We start from the raw sequence: 20,564 nt of genomic DNA, 5'->3' as shown, positions 1-20,564 counted from the left end.
ATGCAAAAAGATGTCAACAGTTGGGGAATCTGGGCAAAGGGTATATGAGTTCTTGTTTTAATCTTGCAACTTTTCTGGAAGTTTGAAATCTGAACTTAAACTTTTAAAATTGTACACCCTACCACCTGTTCTTCAGCAGGCTTTTTTCATCTATTAACAACACTCTTGGAGATCTTTCCACCTGGACACACAGAGCTCCACCTCACTATTTTTCATGGCTGCGTGACACTCCACGGTATGGATGACTCTATATTCTATTAAATAATTTCTGAGCTAGTTTCTATAAGTTGGAATCTACGAGAGAACTATGCACTCACTTTTATAAAAGCTGACAATTACCAAGGCTTCCATTCTCACAGTTTTGGAAAAAAGTACATTTCCATCACTCTCTGCTAACAGTCATTTTCCATCTTTCTAGATATACACACAAGGACAGGCTCTTTGGGGCTCTATTACAGACAAACAACACAGCCACACAGACCTGCCTTTACCTGGCCTAGTGTGTGGTGCAGGGGTGGGGAGGGGCGAGGCAGTGCAGGCTTATTTGTCCAGAAGAAGGTGCTCCCTGTTCCTTCCCTGACCCTCTTCCTCTCTCTCTTTTCTCTCCCTCCCTCTCCTTCTCCCTCACCTCGCTGAAACATGAGCTCCTAGAGGTGGTTATCTTCTTTGTCCTCTGCATATCCCCATACCCAGAAGAGTGCCTGGCACGCAGTAGGCACTCAATAAACGCTCCATGTATTAATGAAGAACAAAGGCATGAAGGAAGGGCTGCAGGGAGTGAGGAAAGCCAGGCAACCACACCCCAAGGGCCACATCCTGTTTAAGTAGATGGGTCTGGAGGACCCCAGGAAGGACTCCATCAAAGCCAGCTTGAGACAAGACTCTGGGGGGAAGCCCTTGAGTTTTCTGGAACACTCCCTGAAGCAGAGGGAGACTCTTGACACTGGGGGGGCGGATCACGTTCCTCTGCACTGACCCGTGCGTAGCCCACTTCCCTTGGGACCCCTGGAGCTTAACGTGTGACCCAGACCCAAGAGGTTACGAATGACTTGAACAAACACAGGGTCTGATGTGTGGCCGAGGTGGAGTGGTTCCTAATGAGCCCCTGTGCCTGGTGGTCCCTTTCCCCAAGGTCACGGAAATGTCAAGCAGACAGATGCTCTGCTCAGTTAGAAGCAGAGGACGCTGACACCAGAGGGGAGAGGCTCAGATCAGCCAAGGCTCTCTCTTTCTGAAAATGCCTTCAGCCCTGCGCCAACATCAACCCACATCATCTCAGAATCACCCTGAACCAGAACAGGCCAAGCCTGCCGAGCATCCACACAGCCAGCCTGGCCGTGAGGGCTCCACCACAGGAATCGCTGCCAATGCAGCCATGTGCCCTGGCAAGGCGCTTCTGGGGATATCTGACAATGACTGGAGACATTTTTGGCTGTCTCAACTGGAGGGTGCTACTGGCATCTAATGGACAGAGACCAAGGACGCTGCTCAATGCCCCACAGTGCACAGGACGGGCCCCTGCAACGAAGAATAAGCCACCCCCAGATGTCAGCAGTGCCGAGGTGCAGAAACCCTGCTTAAGCCACTCACCTCCCCCTAGATCCCTTCTTCATGCAACATCAAGATCCCCTGAAGATCCGGCCCTGCCCGACCCCACCCTCAGTGCTCACCCTCCCTCCGAGCATGCCCCACGCCCTGAATGGGCCACACTGCCTGACGTGTCCAAGTCAGACACGCTGCTCCCCGCCCCCGCAGGTCCACGTCTACCCAGCCTGTCAGGAGGTCACCCTGTGGAAGCCTGAGAAGACATTCCCCGATGCTGTAGCCGAGGGGGGCACAAGGCGTCCTTGTTTCCCCAGGATTTTATTAAACACTCCTCAATGACGTGTCTGTGCCCCCAACCCCCGGCTGGGAGCTTCTACCCTCACCGTGCTGCTGCGTGTCGAATTATTCAGACACACACTGTTGATAAAAAACCCAGGTGAGGTGGGCGCAGCGGGCAGAGCGTGCTCAGGAAGGCCTGCTGCCCTGGGGAGGGGGGCCGCCCCCTGTGTTCAGCCCAGGCAGGTGGGGCCACCTAAGGACAGAGACAGCATGGTGACAAGATGGAGACCGGATAGCAGAGCAGAGTCTGAGATCATTCTCAGACTCACCTTCACCTCTTCTGGGCCTGGTGGCATCCTGACTGCAGGCTGCAGCCCTCCCGCCCCTCCAACTGTGCTCACAACCTGCCCAGCCCTGCCAGGCACGGGCGCACAAATGTCTCTGATCTGGAGAAGTAAGAGCCTCCAGCACCGAGACAGAAAGTCACGTAGGAACAGCACGGGCCTCCTGTGAGACAGACAGACATAATCTCTGTGAACATTTCCCCATTGTGTGACCGAGGCAAACCGCATAAGGGAGGCCGCAAGACACTGAGTGCAAACTGCTGGGTTTCCTCCATCAAACAACCTCAGGCAAGAGAGGAAATAGCTGGGCTGCAGGAGAGGAAAGGCCTAATCCTGCCCGAGGGGCTCATTCCGGCTGCTGGAAGGCCGGCCCTGGAAACGGAAGCGGCCAGGGCGGGTGGCCCTCATCCACCGCCACTGGCCCCTCTTCTCCTGGGAGGCTCCTCCTTCCTCCGGGACATTCCGGGGCACTCTTCAGTGGCAAGTTCCATCCCCGGTGCTACTTGGAGGGTCTCTGCGAGCAGGCAGGCCCTTGGCTAATGCTCCCTGTGTGCACAGCAATGGCCAAAGATGACGCGTTAAGACCTGGGCAGGGGGGACCAAGCCAGGGGTCCTGTCCCTGCTTAACTACACACTGTCACTTCGGCCAGATGATTCTGGAGCACACCACGTGCAGGCACTCGGATGGGGAAACCAAGGCTGACTCAGCCCCGCAGCCAAAAGCCTTCTGCCCGGCCCTGAGAGATGTGTTTCCCGCACAAGCAAGAAGGAAAACGTACCGCGTGCTCTTCGCTTCCCTGACATGGAGCATGGGTCCCAGAGGGTCCCCCGGCCCATAACCAGCCCATCTAGACCACTCTCCTCTCCGGGCGCTCAGCCCCCAGGAAGCACACCCCAGTGGGGACCGCCGATCCCTGGTGTCCAGCCTGCGGGCCTGAAGAGCACAAAGTGACGGACGGGCAAGAGGCCGAGTGTGCTGGCTCAGAGGCATGAACGGCCGGACTGCAGGGTAGAATGTTCTCGCAACATGGCAGCTATGTGCTCTGAAGCAGCAGGCAGGCGAGAGCATCCTCTCTGGGGCTTGCTTATCCTTCTCTCTACTTGAGGTCACGTGCAACGTCCTGACAAAAGCCTGGACGTGTCTGAGCCAGAAAATCCACAACCCCTGGTCCCCATTCTCAGGCCAGGAAGGGTCAGCCTCACGGGAGCTCTGCCCTGAACATGCATCCCTGTGGGTCCTGCCCGGATACGGAAAAGCCATCTTGACAACGTGAACAGAGAAATCGGGGAGCGCAGCCCCGTCTGTCCGTCTGCCCCGCTGGCTGGAGCAGATTCAGGCCCTGGCGTCAGATGGAACAGTCCCTGAGCTCAGAGGTACTGTGCCCGTACTGTGGGGACACAGAGTACACGGGGTGCGGCCCTGCCCTTGGGGGCTCCTGACCCTCCAGAACACGGCACAGTCTCCTCACTTGTGCCCAGGAGAACACTGCTGACCCTCAGTGCCACATCGTGAGAGCCTGGCTGGCAGGAAAGACTTTCTCTGGTGGGGGAGAAGGGGCAGAAATGATGCGACCTAAGTGAAGTTGTGGGGGTAGGAAGCCGTTCTCCTGAGCAGCCGAGTCGGGTATGAGGCCCACGGGCATCAACTGGGGAGAGCGCGTCATGTGGGTGAAGACACCTGGGAGAGAAAACCCAAGTTGTGCATCTATCCGCGAGATCAGACGGGAGGAGGAGGCTCTGAGGAGTCGATCTGCATCGCTGCAGCTCACACGGCCACACGAGGATGCCCCCAGGTGAGCAGCAGGCAGGCGCACCTCTCGCTGGCTAATAATTGTCCCAAATAGCCACGGGGGCCCCACTTCAGAAGACGCGAGTCCCTGAGATAGGGACAGCAAATACACCTGTGTCTGGAGGCCTGTTGTCAGCCACTGATCCCTGACCCCAGCACCTTCACTGGCTCATACACACCTTCATCAGGCAACTATGCACAGCCCATCCACAGCCCCCGACCTGGGGATGAAACGGAGCCCGTCCCAGGCACTGGAACATTCTCTCCTTAGTCCTCAAAATCCCGAGAAGAGCACTCAGCCCCCAAGTCGCTTCAGATCCGCACCCTAGACCCCTCCAGAACCTCTCCTTCACCCTCCTGGCGAACAAGGCGCAGAGTTCCACGCAGGCGTCAGAACCCGCTGGGCCCTGCCCTGGGGCAGTGATCACCGCTGGGAGCCTGTCTGGGGCGACCCCAGGGAGGCAGAGGGACGGCAGACGACCGACTGGGGAAAGAGTGAGAGGGAGGGGCCTGGATGACACCCGGACCTCAGGCCCAGGTGGTGGGAGGCGGACATCAATCACCGGTGTGTCAAAACCTGAAACGCAGTAGACGCGAGAGACAGGGAACACTCTTCCTCCACGGTATACTTCCTACAGAGAGAGGCCTCGTCTGCCAGCCAACTCAGGCCCGAGCCCTGGAAGCCTCGTGGGGAGCCATGGCCCAGCTCAGCGAGGGGCGGGCAAGGCCAACGCGGACCCATCGAGGGAGGTGCCCCGGAGATTCCCAGGAAGGAGAAGAGTGGTTTGCAAAACCACAGCAGCAGAGAGCGGGGCATTTTGCTGCAAAAGCCAAGAAGCCAAATGACAAGCCAATAACCAGCAGAATAAAACAAAACCAAAAATGCTGACATCTTCCCAGCATTTCCTCCAAGACCCTCCCGACTCTCCAGTTACGTGCAGGTACAAGGGGACAATTAAGGCGCTGGAGCTGTGGTAGAATGGCCGGCAATTTTAGCCAGTAACGACTCGGGCCAAGGCAGCTGCAATGAATAGGCTCTTTCTGCATCCTTCCCTCGGAGTAGGGTGACTCCGGGGTCCCTGTGTCTCCCCGCCCAGAGCCCCCCAGGGGAGTATTCCCACCCCAGCACAGGGCTTGGCTATATTTACACAGATCCTCAACAAATGCTCATTTCCTAAAGAACTTTCTCAACCAGCATATTTTTTAAAATTTCAAAGTATAAATGTCCTAAGACAGAAAAGCCACCAGGGTTCTTGGGAAGGGTGCCCCGTCCTACCTTGTTGTAATACTGCACCTGCACCGAGTGCCATCGCCCGTCACTCACACCCCCGGGGACCTGTGGGGCCACCATTGTCGTGGTCTCACCTGCGGGGTGGGGGGAGACCCAGAGAGGAAACGGGTTAACAGACCACTGTTTAGAAAGTCCTTTTGACAGTCTGGATAAATTTCTTTTCCAACAATTGGAATATCATGTTTCACGGCTTTGTAAATGTTTTTAATCTAGAGATGTACCACACTTCAACGATTCCCCAGTTTCTGGAAATCTGAGCTGTGTCTTCTGCACTTTCAGCATGATAAACAACACCGCAATGAACATCTTTGTGCATCCTGGATTTCTCCCACGGGACGGATTCCCAGACACAGGAGCAGGGGATCAGTGCGTGAGCAGGCTTGGAGGAGCCGCACGGGATTAGGGTGGTTTCAACCGACCAAGTGCCTGTGACACGCCCCGAGAGCTGCTCCTTCCCTCGAGGAGGCCCTACCTGCCGAGAAGGTGAGCTGCACCTGCTCGTCCACGATCTCCAGGGCAATGAAGTCATGCTTCTCGTTGAAGCGGCCGTTATAGAGGAGCAGGGCGTTCCTCTCCTGGGTGGCAAACCTGCGGGGCCGAGCAGAAGGACGTCACACAATGAATGACCCTGGCACAAACGGTCTGCAGGCGGCAGGCGCGGAAACAAGAGGCTGCCCAGACTCGACCAGCCCAGCCCACAGACGGTGAGAGCCAGGGGCACACTCAAGAGAGACTCTGGTCCGGGCACTCGTTTTTCTCATCAGAGTTGCCAGCCCATAAAACCTGATTATCAACGCTCTTTTCTGGAAGTAGCAAACCAGATTCCATGGGGGAATTTGGTTTCCATGGCCTATACAATGTGAAAGGATTACATCTGCACAATGTTCTAGAAGGACAAGACACAGCCACTATATACCAATTAACGTACTTGTTGGAAGTGAATGCACGCCAGGGCACAGAGATTCAGTACCTTCTTGCGCAATGAGGCTGGTGTTGATGGACCACCTCAGTGCCCCTTGTCTCCACCACCACACTCCAGCCACACTGCATTCTTTTGCTCCCAAACACTACACTCTTCCCTGCCCTGGGGCCTTTGCACCTGCCACTCAGGAACGACCTTCCCTGCCTGTGTGGATCTCTCAGAGGTCACTCTAATTGCACTTTCTCTAACTCATTTTATCTAAATTGTGCCCTCGCCCCATCAGTCCATCACATCACTCAGTTTACTTCTGAAATTATTATGCATATTTGTTTATTAGAACGTGTGATCCTTAAGGGGAGGGATTACGACTCTTGTTCACTGCTGCATCTCGGTGCCCAAAACAGGGTCCGGTCCACGTAATGCTGATGTCCTTAATAATGATGTGCTGAATAAACGAATGGACGAAGGCATGAGCAAATGAACAGATGCATGAAAATGAACAGACCTGTCAGGCTCTAAGCTTTCAAAGAATGAAAATCCACTTACTCCAAGAAGAGGTAAACGTTGTCAGAAATCCTTCTCCCACCCCCACGGTCCTGAGGAAGCGGCTCCATCAGACCCGAGGGGTTCTTCAGACCCACCGAGTCGCCACGATGCCTCCCCGACAGCCCCGGTTACAGAGGACCCGGCAAACCCCCCGAATGAAGCTGGGACTGCTTCCTGAGTTAGCTGGTGTCTCTCATCGGAGATTAAGTGGGGAAATTCTTTCCTTTGATTCAAGGTTGGTTTATCCGTCTTCACGCAGCAAGAGTCTGCCGGAACCAGCCTCAGGCATCTGCCCCTTCCCCTTGAGTTACACAGACTCCACACCTTGAATTCCCTCTGTCTAGAAAGCAGCGAGAACTAATGACAAACTCTAAAGAAAAATACCCGCACAGCAAGGTGGGTGCTCTGGTGTGGAGAGGAAGGGAGCCGAACTAAGCCTGGGATCAACTACACCGGGCTTGTCTCCCGAGGCTCATGGGGCCACCCCTACTCCTGCCAGTAGGCCTCACTGTTGTGGTTTCTTTTTGGCCCCAGGCGGGAGCTGGGACGTGGTGCCAGCGTTGAATGCCCCCTATGGCACCCTCGGGGCCAGGCACCATCCACTGCTGGATACGCAGAGCTAAGACGGGACTGGGGCCAAGGAAAGGATCTGAGCAGTGCAAGTAAAAAGGGGAAAGAAACAGAAACCGAAGCTTGGGGAGGGGGGCCAGGGGAAGGAGGGGAGAACAAAGGAGGGGGCAAGAAGGGGGAGGAGAGGCAGCTGGGAACGCGGAGCCCAGGCGCTTGGCAAACAGAAACCAGAAAGAGGAGACGCACCGCAAAAGAAACAGCCTGAAACAAAAGCCGCGGCTGGTGCCCCAGCGTACCTTTCTCACGGTGGGCGCCTCTCGGAGGCACAGAGGCCCCCGACCCTCAAGGCCCCAGTCCCAAGCTACCACAGCCCCCAAGGTGTAGCTGTTCTGCTGTCGACGTTTTGGGAGGACTTCTTACGATTCTGCTTTTGAAGTCATTCCCCACAAACACTGCAGAACTCTGATGTGGCGGTGGCCCTGACGTCTTAGCCATCGCCACACAGACCGGAAATCACCCATAAATTGCTGCCAAATGCAATCACCTAAAAATACTAGATTTGGCAAGCAAGTGGACATAACATTACATTACGTGGAAATTTAATTAAATGCTACTATTTTTTAGTTTCTCTAGAATCTGGAGCCAACAGATTTCCTTTGTCGGTTTCCAGCACGTTTGCCGTGGGCCTGCCCACCTCTGGGACCAGGACTTCTGGTCACCCTTTAGGTCAGCCTCCAACAGGGACCCCCTCCTGCACCGCACATGACGAAGACACAGGACGCCTTTAATTTAGGAGGTGGGCACCCACAGAAGCCCACTGTTTTAAACATCATGCCCACATGGGACACAGAGGGGCCGGAGATCCCACAGAGGAGCCTCGTTTTGGAGGCTGCGCCCACGGGGTGGCCTCTTGAGTGTAGGGTTTGGGGGCGGAGGGCAGCGATCAGCGTTCCGAGCAGGCAGAGAGGCAGGATCGAGGGCCGGTGCAGGGCCCCGCACTCAATGGTCTGCGTCGAGGGGTGACACCTCCTGCCTGTGCCACGGCGAGAGGGAATGGGAGCTACCAACTGCGCCAGGAACTTTCTCCACACCCCAGACCCTCACACACGCCCCGGGGAGGGACCCTCTTTAGCTGCTTTGCAGAGTGGTGGAGCCAAGGTGCATGGGCCAACACATGGACAATAGCCTCAAAGCAGTGTGCCGCCAAGCGGCCCACACCTCAGAACCCATTTAGAATCAAACTACACACACTGCTGCCTTGCAGCCGGGCCCAGACGGCCGAGTGGAGCCACGTCTCCTGCCTGCCCTCTTCCCGGCTCCCTGGGAAAGGGCATCGCTCTAAGGGTCAGAGAGAGAGCCAGGAGCGTGGCCTCGGCAGCACCCGGGCTCCACGGAGGACGCCACCCTTGCTATTTCATTAAAGCTGGTCTCAAAAGGGAAATTCAGGAGGATGGACAAAATCGTGGGAAACGCCTACAAATCAGGACAAGCAGGCCCTGGGCAAACCCGGGGTGGGGGGTCCCACCTGCCAGCCTCGTGACCTTGGACAAGTTTCTCAACCTTTCTGCGCCTCAGTTTCCTCTCCTGCAAGATGGGGATAAGAGCAGTACCCAGCTCCCAGGTTCTTGTGAGAAGGAAGCAGGTCTGACCGTGAGCTTCCCAGAGCAGTGCCCAGCACAAAACCCGCATGTTGTTGCCACACAGTCGACAAAGGACCCTGTGCTGAGCGGGGCAGAGCCCAGAGGTACTTCACTGGGGACCACTCTCTAAACAGAACATCCTCCAAGAGGACCCAAAACTGACGGCCGAGCCCAAGAATTTACTGTGGGGCTGGAGCAGACCAAGGCGGGCAGGTCCAGTTGGCTGCAGGGGTCTGCCCACTTCTGCAGAGCCTCCAGCAGACGATCCAGGCCACTCAGAATGCCCGGAATGTTCACCCTCTGCAACTCAATCCCCTTCCCAACCCCCACCAAGCCAGAGAGCCCTTCCCCTGGGAGAGCCAAAGGCGTCGGGCTGACAGCTCGGGGGCTATAGGCAGGGAGCAGTGGGCACTCGTGCCTTCTCGGCACAGAACTACCAGCCAGCCGCTCACTGACCCCTGGGCACCTGGAGTGTCGGGACACAGGAGAAAAAGCCCCTGAGGAGCTCCAGGTCAGCGGGCGGACAGGCCGGGACAGAGCTAGACTCAGCACGGCGGCCACTGCAGGCACAGCTCTTCAGGAGCTTGAAGCCAGGAAACACCAGCCCAGGATCCCACGCGGTCACTTAAAGGTCTCAAAGGTTGTGCATCAGCTCTGGAGACTCTAGCACAATCCATCCGACAACCAGGACAAAAGTCAGGATCAGGAAATCTAGCAAGAGCCCCCACCCCAACCAAAGAGCTTGCATGGAGGACCGTTTACAGCCAGAAGATTTGAGCCACAACGTAGAAAACCCGCCAATGATTCAAGTCCCCATGTTAACCGAGCGCCCCCATCAGGACCTTTGCGGGGGAGTCCAGGGGCGGCCCGAGCCTGCAAGCAGGGATGTCAGAGGCTGAAGGCAGCGGACAAGCAGGTAGTGACCGGACCGTCCAGCCCGCGCGGGAATGCAGGCGTCGCCCGGCCTGGGTCAGGGGGCTTCGGAGGAAGGAGCAGGACTTGGGTGGGCAGGAGGGGGTGGGGAAATGGCCTGTGCAAGGCTGGGCAGGTCCAGGGTCCATAAGGAGGTGAGGGCAGCCACATCACAGGGCACAAGGTGCCCGAATAGAGGGTTACCAGCAGTCAGGCCATAGAGGGCCCTGCGCGCCCTGTTAAGAAGTTTGGGCTCGGGCCGGCCCCGTGGCTTAGTGGTTAAGCGCACGCGCTCCGCTACTGGCGGCCCGGGTTCGGATCCTGGGCGCACACCAATGCACCGCTTCTCCGTCCATGCTGAGGCCGCATCCCACATACAGCAACTAGAAGGATGTGCAACTATGACATACAACTATCTACTGGGGCTTTGGGGAAAAAAAAGAAGGAGGATTGGCAATAGATGTTAGCCCAGGGCCAGTCTTCCTCAGCAAAAAGAGGAGGATTAGCATGGATGTTAGCTCAGGGCTGATCTTCCCCACACAAAAAAAAAAAAAAGGAGAAGTTTGGGCTCTAACCCAGGCAGCCAGTAGGCCTGGCAGGACTGTCGACAGGGATCGACCTGACTCAGGCTGAGAGCAGACGACACCAGTGCTGTCACACCAGGTGTCACCAAGGAGAGAGGACGGTGACAGGAGCCAAGGTGCTGGGGACTGGGAAAGAGAGACGTGGCCGGACACGGGAGACATGAGGACGAGGGACTCACGGGACCTGATTGAGTGAGGACGAGGACAGGACAAGAAGGGCCCTGCTGCCTGGGGCCACTCTGCAGATAGGGCTGGGAGATGGAGACAGAGACGAGGGGTTCCTCTTGGATCTGCTGAGTGCGAGGCACCCGGGGACGTCCAGGCAAAGGAGTCAGCAGCCTGAACATACGCATTTCAGTGTCCAGCCCTGCAGAGCTGGCTTTTGTGGTTTACTGGGGCACAACTGTGCAGTCTCCCTGCCTGGAGTCTCCACGCTGCCACCTCTTTTCTGAGCTCCGTGGAATCAGGGCCCTCCCTCCTCCTCAGCACTGACATCGAGGGTCCTTCCCGCTCGATTTTAAGGTCCCTAGGGACTGGAGTCATTTCTGATTCGCCTCTGCTACCCAGAGCACCTCTCACACCACAAGTGCTCGATAAACATGTGTTGGAGCAAACTGAGGGCACGCGGCCCCATGGCGCTCACCACCACCGTGAACACACCACTGTGAACGCACCTGCAGCCCTCAGAACTGCCCAAGCCCTCTGCGGAGGCCCTGCCTACCCCGTCCCCCGATACGCTCACCCACATTTTCCATCTACCCTTTCCCTGGAGTCAGCCAGCCCACACTCCTGGCTCCACTGGGTTTCAGGGCGACGGTGGTGGGTCCCAGCCACTTACCCAGAAGACCAGGCCTCGCTCGCTGACTGCTCCGCAGGGCGGCTCACACCAGCAGTCCACAGGGCCTGCTGGCTGCACTGTACCCCTCAGCTGTTCAGGGGCAGGACTCCCAGGAAAGGAGCCTGCTCCATCCAGCCCTGAGATGCCCCATTCTTCAAAGGGCAACTCAGAGGGAGCATCCGGGTTCTGGGGTGCCCGCTCAGAGGAGGACATAGGATGCAACATTGCTACCAGAAAACCGTGTTCCCCTAAGGGGCCCCATAAACACTGGCACAAAATGACCAAATATAAAATATACCCTACTCCACGAACTTAAACCTGACAGAACTCTTTAAAGTGTAAATGATAGATTTTAAAAGATTAAATTAAACCTAAATTCTCTTGGAGAAAAAGATGCAAAAATAAGGGGCTGGGGAGACAGCCCAGTGGTGTAGTGGTTAACTTTGTGTGCTCTGCTTTGGCAGCCCAGGGTTCACGGGTTCAGATACTGGGCGTGGACCTACACAACACTCATCAAGCCATGCTGTGGCGGCACCCCACATACAAAATAGACGATTAGCACACATATTAGCTCAGGGCCAATCTTCCTCAAGTAAAAAAATAATAATAATAAGAGGAACATTGGCAACAGATGTTAGCTCAGGGTGAAAGTTCCTCAGCAAAAAAAAAAAGGGTGCAAAACTGAAATCATGACCACAGCACACAATAAGCCCGCATCGTTGTGTTAACAGATTAAGGAACCAGAGCTAAAAGGGGCAGCCGCCCTTGGTGACCCAGCCCAGAGGAGGCAAGGCAGCTGCCCAAGCTGAGTCTGCCTGAATCCAAGCTGACTGGTCCTTCTTCCCTCCACCTCTGGCTGCCTGGATGTCAGAGATGCCCAAGTGTTGGCAAGTGAGCAGGACCAGAACAGTTAAGGGCCGGCTTCCTGGGGGTGTGGCCTGGGCAGTCACCCAGGGCCCCACGCCTGGCTTAATGCTCTGCTGTTGCCAACTTGAAATTCTTAATTTTTGAACAAAGGGCCCCACACTCCCAATTTGCGTGGGGCCCTACAAGTTGAGTAGCCGGTCCTACAGCCAGCACTGACCAGAGCTCCTCAACCATCAAAGAACTACCAGTGGACGAGGCTTTTGCTGTTATCTGGAGGGACGAGATGCTGGAGACCCGAGGGGACCCTTTCCCAAGGCTCCAGCAATAGGAGTCTGTGTCTGGACACAGCAGGGCCCCACTCACGTGAGGGAGACGGTGAAGTGGAAGCGCTGTCTCAGGCCCCGGAAGGTGACGAAGGACTGGGGCGGGAAGCTCCTGGTGGTCACCTCGCAGTAGGGCCTCTCGAACTCGCCGGGAGGGCACACGCAGTGGAAGCCACCGACCAGCAGGTTCACGCAGGTGCCCCCGTTTCTGCACACTCCGTTGGCACAGCGGCCCGAGCGTGCGTTCACCTCGCAGTGCTCCCCTGGAGGGCGAGAGCAGAGCGAGGGGAGGTTACACAGCCAGCCAAGGAAGGAGCGAACCAGCCCCCGAGGCCCCGGAAACACCAGCTACAAAGTCTGCTGCTGAAAGAGACGACACAGGCGCTCGCGACGGAGGCTTGCAAGCCTCCCACCCCAGGGTCGGCCTGCAATCAGACGCGTGATGTTCTCACGGGAACTACGGCACCGTAGTGGGCAATCTAAGGATAGTGGGTGAGCGGGGTCCCAGTAAGCACACTCTGGGGGGCCTCCTCGACAGAATGCGTGAGGTGACTGAGTCACACCAACCGTGTCCCTGTCCCAGTCCCAGGCCTGCCACGGTGCCCATACTACAGAAAGCAGAGGAACGTGCAGCACTGGACACTTCTCAGCATCCAGTCCCGTTCTGAACACCCCGCTGGCTGAGCCAGGCTCTCTCTTACAAGAGAGTGATCTAGAGATAATGAGACTAATAAGAGGGCCTCGTGCCAACTCCACACACCCGTGTCTGCTGCGACGGCAGAGCACACTAGAACCTTCACCGAGACTCTGGAGCGTGCCAGGATCACACTGTACCCCAGTGCCACCTCCTCGGCTGGCCTCCTGCTGCACCCGCACTCCACACTGCCCCTCATGCAGACCCCCAACAGCTGGGTTAACGCTGGATTCCAGTTCGTCTTTTTGTGTGTGTGTGTGTGTGTGTGTGTGTGTGTATGAGGAGGATCAGCCCTGAGCTAACATCCATGCTAATCCTCCTCCTTTTGCTGAGGAAGACGGGCTCTGAGCTAACATCTATTGCCAATCCTCCTCCTTTCCACCCCCTACAAAGCCCCAGTAGATAGTTGTACATCATAGTTGCACGTCCTTCTAGTTGCTGTATGTGGGACGCGGCCTCAGCATGGCCGGAGAAGCGGTGTCTCGGTGCGCGCCTGGGATCCGAACCCGGGCCGCCAGTAGCGGAGCGTGCGCACTTAACCGCTGAGCCACGGGGCCGGCCCTCCAGTTCGTCTTTAATCATGTCTGTCTCTCCCACTGGCCTGTGAGCTCCCCGAGGGCAGGGGCCACTGTGCTCCAGGGTCCTCCCCGGAGCCTAATCCCTCAGTGACAGGAGGGTTCCAGAAGCTTTCCCAGAAAGACTGACACCCCCCAGGGCGCGGCCCCTGAGAAGACCAATTTTAGAGCCTCAAGTCTGTTTCTCCAGGAGGTTGATTTTAGCAAGCTCCATAACTGATCAGTGTAAGAAAATTCTTTCAATCATGAAAGGAATGCTTCAAATGAGCTTTTTGAGGAACAGGTGACACTGATCTGTAATTAGCATAACGATCATCAGAAACCCATGGTGCTCCTGAGAAATTTGAGCTTTCCTCTCCTTTCTCCAAGTACCCCCCATCTTCACTCCCAGGCTGCAACACCCAAGAATACATAACAGCTAAGCAAACATGACCCCAGTCAGAGACCCGTCAAAAACAAGGAGGAGAGTTGAAGTCGCTGACCTCTTCCTGAATCATGACCATGCAGGGGCCACCAGGCCAGGGACCCCCCAGGGCTGGGGCCACCCCCAGGGCCAGGCACAGGTCAGGTGGGTTCTTCTTCCTCCTCCTGCCCCCGACCAGGCAGGTCAAGGAGGCAGTGGCCAGAAGCCCCAGCCAGGCCATCCACCTGTTCTCCATGGGCAGGGGCTGCCCCCCCAGGGACATGTGAACAGAGGCTTCACACCTGCTCAGAAAGGAAAGAAAAAGAATGGCAGCCCAGGGACCCGCCCAGACCCTCCGCTCGGCTCCACCATCGATAGAAACTGGCTGATCTCCCCCGCCCGGCTCCTGGCTTACCGGGGTCCCCAGCCCGCCACATAATGCTGGGCTCCGGCACCCCCCAAGGCACACACACACACACACACTCATAACCTCACACATGTGCCCACACATGCATACACACACACCTTACACGTGTACACACACACAGACACACACAACTTCACATGCCTTCACACTCACACCTGCATACTCACACCCTCAGTCACACTCTCACTCACATGCAGTCACACTCTAACACACACACACCCTAACACACACACGCGCGCGCTGATCAGTGCTCCTGGGCCCTTCTCCAGGTGGGCGGCCTGCAGCTTCTTAAATTCCATGCATTAATTTTAAATGCTTAGCTTAAGGTGTATTTGTTCTCCTTCATGCACTTCAAATTCTGTAATCTCTACTTTTAAAATATATGACATTTGGGAGTGTTTGCTTTCCGAGTTCCAGCTTGGCATGTCAGTGGCCAAGTACAGCATATTCTAGAATAATAAAGCCGCCGTGAGAGCACAGGGTGGGGTGTGCTCCTCAAACCGTGACGGGGAACAAAGGGAGGCCCAGCACAGCCCTTCCCACGGCGCTCTGCCCCGAGGTGTTCCAGAAGCCTACCCATCCGAGCTCTGGTCCAGGTGGTCCAATGTTCACATGGATGGAAGTGAAGCCCACGGCCCCACCGCTGGCCACCGCCACTTCTACGCTCTGCCTTCGCCGTTGACTGGGACTCACTCCCCCTCTCACCTAAGGGCCGGAGGGCTCTCTGTCTTCACCTGGCCTCCAGGGTGTCCTCTAAAGGGCCACCTGCTACTGAGGCCCAGAGATGGAAGGCCCCGCGCACCCAGTGGAGAGCTCTTCACTCAATTCCGGAAGATCTGAATTTGACTGCCATCAGGTATTCCTGCTGCCAAATGCAGTTTTAGCGGCTGCAAGGAAACCTCGTTCCTCAGGCCACCCCTGTGGACCAGAGGACGACAGCAGCAGGAACTCGTGCTGCCCACAGCCACACAGGGGACTCACGCGTTCAGACACGCTGCAGACCAACCAGCCACCTTTAAAGCATCTGGCGTAACGAATGCGAGGGGGTCATTCTGTCCCTCCACTGAAATGGTCACGCTGTTTCAAATAAGTTGCAAATAAAGCTGAGCCACCACAAAGCACAACAAATTTGGTAGCTTCAAACAACATTTTTTCTCTCACAGTCTGGGGCCAGAAGTCCAGAATCAAGGTGTCGGCAGGGCCGCGCTCCCTCTGGAGGCCCTAGAGGATCCTTCCTGCCTCTTCCAGCTCCTGGTGGCTCCCGTGTTCCATGGCCTGTGGCTGCGTCCTCCCATCTCTGCCTTGTCATCACAGGGCCGTCTTCCCTGCATCTCAAATCTCCCTCTCCTTTCTCTTATAAGGACACCAATCATTGGATTTCGGGTCCACCCTAAATCTAGGATGATTTCATCTCGAGAGCCTTAACTAATTACTTCTGCAAAGACCCTATTTCCAAATTAGGCCACATTCTGAGGTTCTGGACATGAATTTGGGGGAACACTACTGAACCCACCACAGCAGCCCTCTGTGTTTGTCCTAAAATTACAGTCGTAGTAAACTTTGGTCTCTGCAAACACAGCACCCTGAGGTGAAACTGCATCTGACCCTGTGGGGCTGCAGTTTCCAGAGCAAGTCGCCAAGCTCTGGTTTCTGGTTTCTCTGCCCTCGGGAGACACTATTCCCCAGCCTTTTCCACCTGGCCAGTAAGGGTTGAAGTGCCGGGCCAGGCCTCCTCTAGGCCCCACACCCAACCATCCAACCCTTCTCCCCTTGTGACCTCCCCACAAACCCAGACCTCAGCCCCGATCTCCTCTCGCCAAACCTGTTCTCCTCCAAGTCCCTCGCCTGGGGGAGGGTCCCGCCATCTGTCCAGGGAGATAAGCCACTCCCCTCCTCCTCCCATGTCCCCATCAATGCCATCTCTCAGACTCCCGTGTCAAGATCTCCACGGCCACCTGTACCCCAGGCTACGCTGCCCCCACCTGCACAGCCACAGCGAGCTCCTCTCCGAACCCACGCCTTACAAACCTGCCTGCTCTCCGCAGAACACCAGAGAGCTTTTCAGAATGCTGACCTGGCCACAACCTGGCTTAAAATCAATCCCACTGCTCCATGGAGACCCCCCACCCCCGCCTCGGGGCCTGGCCCTCAGCCACATGCCCAGCCCCATCCACACCACACTCACCCACCTTACACGCTGTCATACGATTTTCCTCGTCACAGGTCAGTTGGGGGATTCAACAGACTAATGTATGTAGCCCCATACATACCCGGTAGGTACATACTCATACACATTCACCACTATCAGCAACGATAAACCAGCGGTGACCTTCTTTCTCTGAGCCTGCTGTCCTCTCTCCCGGCCTCTGCAGGTGGCTTCCCTGTGCCTGGATGATGTCCCATCTCACGCACAACCTCCTTCAGGAGGCTTCGCTCACTGGCCTGATGAGGTCCCAGGTGCCCATGGCAGACTCTGATGGGCCCAGAATCTCCTCTCTCTAGAGAGCGCTCATCTCAGCCCCAGGGTGACACACACTATGCGACTGTTAGCATCTGTCTCTGCAGGCTCTGGGGTAGGGGCAGGGTCTGTTTTGGGGCCAAGTCTAAGAATATCCAGCACACAGAGGGCGCCTAATGCATGCCTCCAGTGTGTAGTGCCTACGATGACCGCCCTGCACACAGAGGGTGCCTGACGAACACCAGACACAGAGATGAAGGCCCAGCACATAAGCAGGTACTCGACAAATGCCTGTGAAATGAAGTCATAAAAAGCCAGGATTTCCCCAATTCCACGCCGGTGATGAATGCTTGTAGGAAATTATAAAACGTAGATAATTCACATATTTGATTCAAAATGTGTTGGAAATATGTTGATGTAATGAATGAAGAATTATCCTACACTTGAACACAGCTTTCTTACAAAAGGCAGTGAGAACTCTGAGCATTCAGGTTTCCAACGAACTGGGTCAGCCCGGGTAAGCTCTCATCTCTGGGTTCTGGGACCCTCATGCAGGCCGACCCCCATGACCCTGTGGGCACCTTGGCAGGGTCTCCACAAAGTCCAGGCTAGGTCCTTCCCACAGCAGCCACTCCAGATAAGGTGTTTACACTCTACCCTAGTCCACTTAGGTTTGTCCTCAAGTGTATCTTCCATGCAGTGGTGTGCTGCAAACCCCAAGAGCCAGCCCTCCAGGGGAAAACCCTGATCTGTAACATCTGTCCATTTCCATGGTATACCTACCCCCACTGTGGCCAATTTCAAGCCATCAACTTGACATCACTGAACTTGGAGTTGGGAAGAGACGTGAAAGGATAGCTTTTAATTCTTAAAATCATCTCACCTTAAAGTAAATAATTTGGATCAAATTTAGGGAGCCCTATATCTTTGATTCTTTTATATAGCTCTTATAAGAAACACTATTTTAATGAAATAAATGTTCTCAGATGTGCTTACTGTCATGATTTAACTTTATCTTTCCTTTTCTGGGAATTCTCATTCAAAATAAATTTAGGCTTCTCCTTACATCCTAGTGTCCTGCTTGGTGTCAAACGCTTGCTCTGAGTCATTCTAAACCTGGGAAAATCCCCCCATCCTCCTACTATGCACCTGCCCCCATGCCAAGGATCGTGTTCACCCAGGCAAACAGATAGCCTCGCTCAATAATGCAGGCAGCGAGGCGCAACTGCCCATGTGAGAGATGGAGGGGCAGCCTCCGGGTCATGGCTGCAAATGCAGAACCCCCAAAAGAAATTTTGGAAAGGACCTTCACTCCCAGAAAAAGCATTCTTAACTGCAAAACAGAAGCTCCCAGGAGTCGAGGCCCCTCCAGCCCCTGTGGCCTCACACACGTCCCCATACTGAACACCTGTCCCACACCAGGCTTGGGACTGGGAGTGAGGGGACACTGCCTGCCTGCCCGAGGACCCCAGCCCGCAGTGCCAGAGCCACAGACCCTCGGTTTGAGGGGTTTTTAGTCCCCTGGAGAAGCCCCAGCTTCACAGGGCTTAAGCCAACGGTTCACCTCCAAGTGTCTGCTGAGAGCACAGGGTTATGGAGGAGAGGGTGAGGCCCAGCCAAGCCCCTCCCGGGTTAGTCACCGCACAATCCTCAGAGCAACCTGCTCTAGGACCTCTCATAGGCCCCATCTCACAGACGAGGAAACTGTGTGGTGTGGTGTGCGTGTGTGTGTGGTGTATGTGCGCGTGCAGTATGTGTGTGTCGTGTGTGTGTGTGGTGTATATGTGATTCTGTGGTGTGCATGTGTGGTGTGTGCGTGTGGTATATGCATGGTGTGTGGTGTGTGTGCACGTGTGTGTTGTGATGGTCCCAGCAGGTCTGGGAGAGGGAGGCAGGGCTGAAACCAGAGAGATGCTGACATGAACCCCGTTCCTGTACCTGCCAAGAACTTGCTTCAGAATTTGCCCCCGGGGGGCCACTCCCAGTTCAGGGGAAGAGAGATGAGAGAGGCGTGGGCCAGCCGGGAGAGGGAACACAGCCAGGCCGAGACCTCAGGACTGGAGGAGGGCTGGGGACGGGCCAGGAGGGGAAGGGCGAGTAAAGGTTTCATGACTTAAGTTTTTCAATAAATAAAGAGACAACTGCCTTCTAGTCTTAAGCAATAGCTAACGGCTTTGAACTAGAAAAACCAGAATTTCCAGAGGCCGCGAGGGTAGAACTCGGCGACAAGGCATCTTTGCAATTGAAGCCTGATGTTTAGGCAGAATTAAGGTGCGTGCAGCCCACAGAGAACAGGGCGTCGGGAGAGAGTGGAGCACCCAGAGACATGGGCACAGGACAATTCAGAGTCAGGTCCTCAGACACAAACACACCGACCTGAAGACAACCCCGGGCCCTCAGTCCTCACAGTGGATGCGAGGATGCAGAGAGGGGGCTGGTACCCTAACAAAGAAGACGCAACCCAACAGTGTGGTTCACATCAGAAGGTTCACTCCCCAAGAAAGCACAAAGGACGGGGGACACTACAGGGTCTGAAAAGGGGAGGTTACATCAGAAATGATTCAACACTGCAAGTCTGCCCATCCATCCTTCCATCCAGCCAGGGCCTCAGCACTGCCTTCCACCAACCCCCCTGCAGCACCAAGGCCAGGGGCAGAGGTTTCCAGAGCAAGCTCCTGACCAGTGCCTCAGTTTCCCCAGCTATAAACCCCTCCCTGAAGGCAGGATTTCTGTTTCTTGTCCTGGATGGAGCCACCCCTAGCACCTAAGAGGCTGGTGTCATGGGGAAATGAGATAATTCTGTACAGCTCTGAGCTGAGCACCCAGCTCGGGGTGTTATTATTCTGACTCCCTGTAATTTACTGACTTCCTGAGACTGGAGGCCTCACCTGTCCACCCCTCACCCCCACGGCGCCCCTCCCCTCCCCCAGCTCCCTTCCAACCTCTGGGTTCTGCTTCCATCACCTCCTACCCCCCCCTCCCAAGTTTCACGCTTGTTTGACAGTCTCACCTCCCAGTGACCACCCTGCCCTGGAGCCCCCTCCCCATGGGGCCAGGCGGCCAGGAGAGGCCTCTGCAGAGAGCCCAGACACCTACCCGCTCACCCGGACCCCCACTGGGAGGGCGGGGAAGCAGGAAGTCCACACCACCTGTCCCGGGTTGGGCCTTCTCTGGATGACTTCATTACTGTCTTTGAAGCAAATTCCCAGAGCCCCAGACACACCCATTTTTAAAAATATAAATAAAAAATGCATTCCAGCAGCAAAAGAAAAACGACCGGCTTCCCCATGGCTTCGGTTTTCCCTACAGGAGTCACCCTCACACTTGAGGGCAGGAACCTGGCGAACCTGAATAATCCGTGTGCATTTTAAACCTCTGGGGCTTACAGCAGGATTCCAGCACTGGGAGCCACAGTTGGAGACCCCTCCTTTCAGAAAAGGGGTGCTCTCCCCACCCTCCCTCTCCGCATACCCATTATGGGTGGGGGGACGAGAAAAGAACCAACCCTGAAGTGTGCTTCATGGTGGCCCCCTAAAAGACATGCCTGTGCTCTAATT

The 20,564-nt window shown here is 55.8% G+C and overlaps 1 protein-coding gene across 1 annotated transcript in view; it reads right to left on the bottom strand.

The window, feature by feature from the left end:
- Positions 1 to 20,564, bottom strand: part of CELSR1 (cadherin EGF LAG seven-pass G-type receptor 1) — a 149,832-nt gene that overhangs the window by 61,742 nt on the left and 67,526 nt on the right. The window contains 3 exon segments of the mRNA XM_058568133.1: positions 5,234 to 5,322; positions 5,721 to 5,836; positions 12,491 to 12,713. Coding sequence (XP_058424116.1) covers positions 5,234 to 5,322; positions 5,721 to 5,836; positions 12,491 to 12,713 — 428 coding nt within the window.

This window comes from Diceros bicornis, chromosome 25, assembly GCF_020826845.1.
Source record: "Diceros bicornis minor isolate mBicDic1 chromosome 25, mDicBic1.mat.cur, whole genome shotgun sequence".
NCBI lineage: Eukaryota > Metazoa > Chordata > Mammalia > Perissodactyla > Rhinocerotidae > Diceros > Diceros bicornis.
The sequence above is the reverse complement of the archived record's forward strand: the minus strand, read 5'-3'. Positions and strand labels throughout refer to the sequence as shown.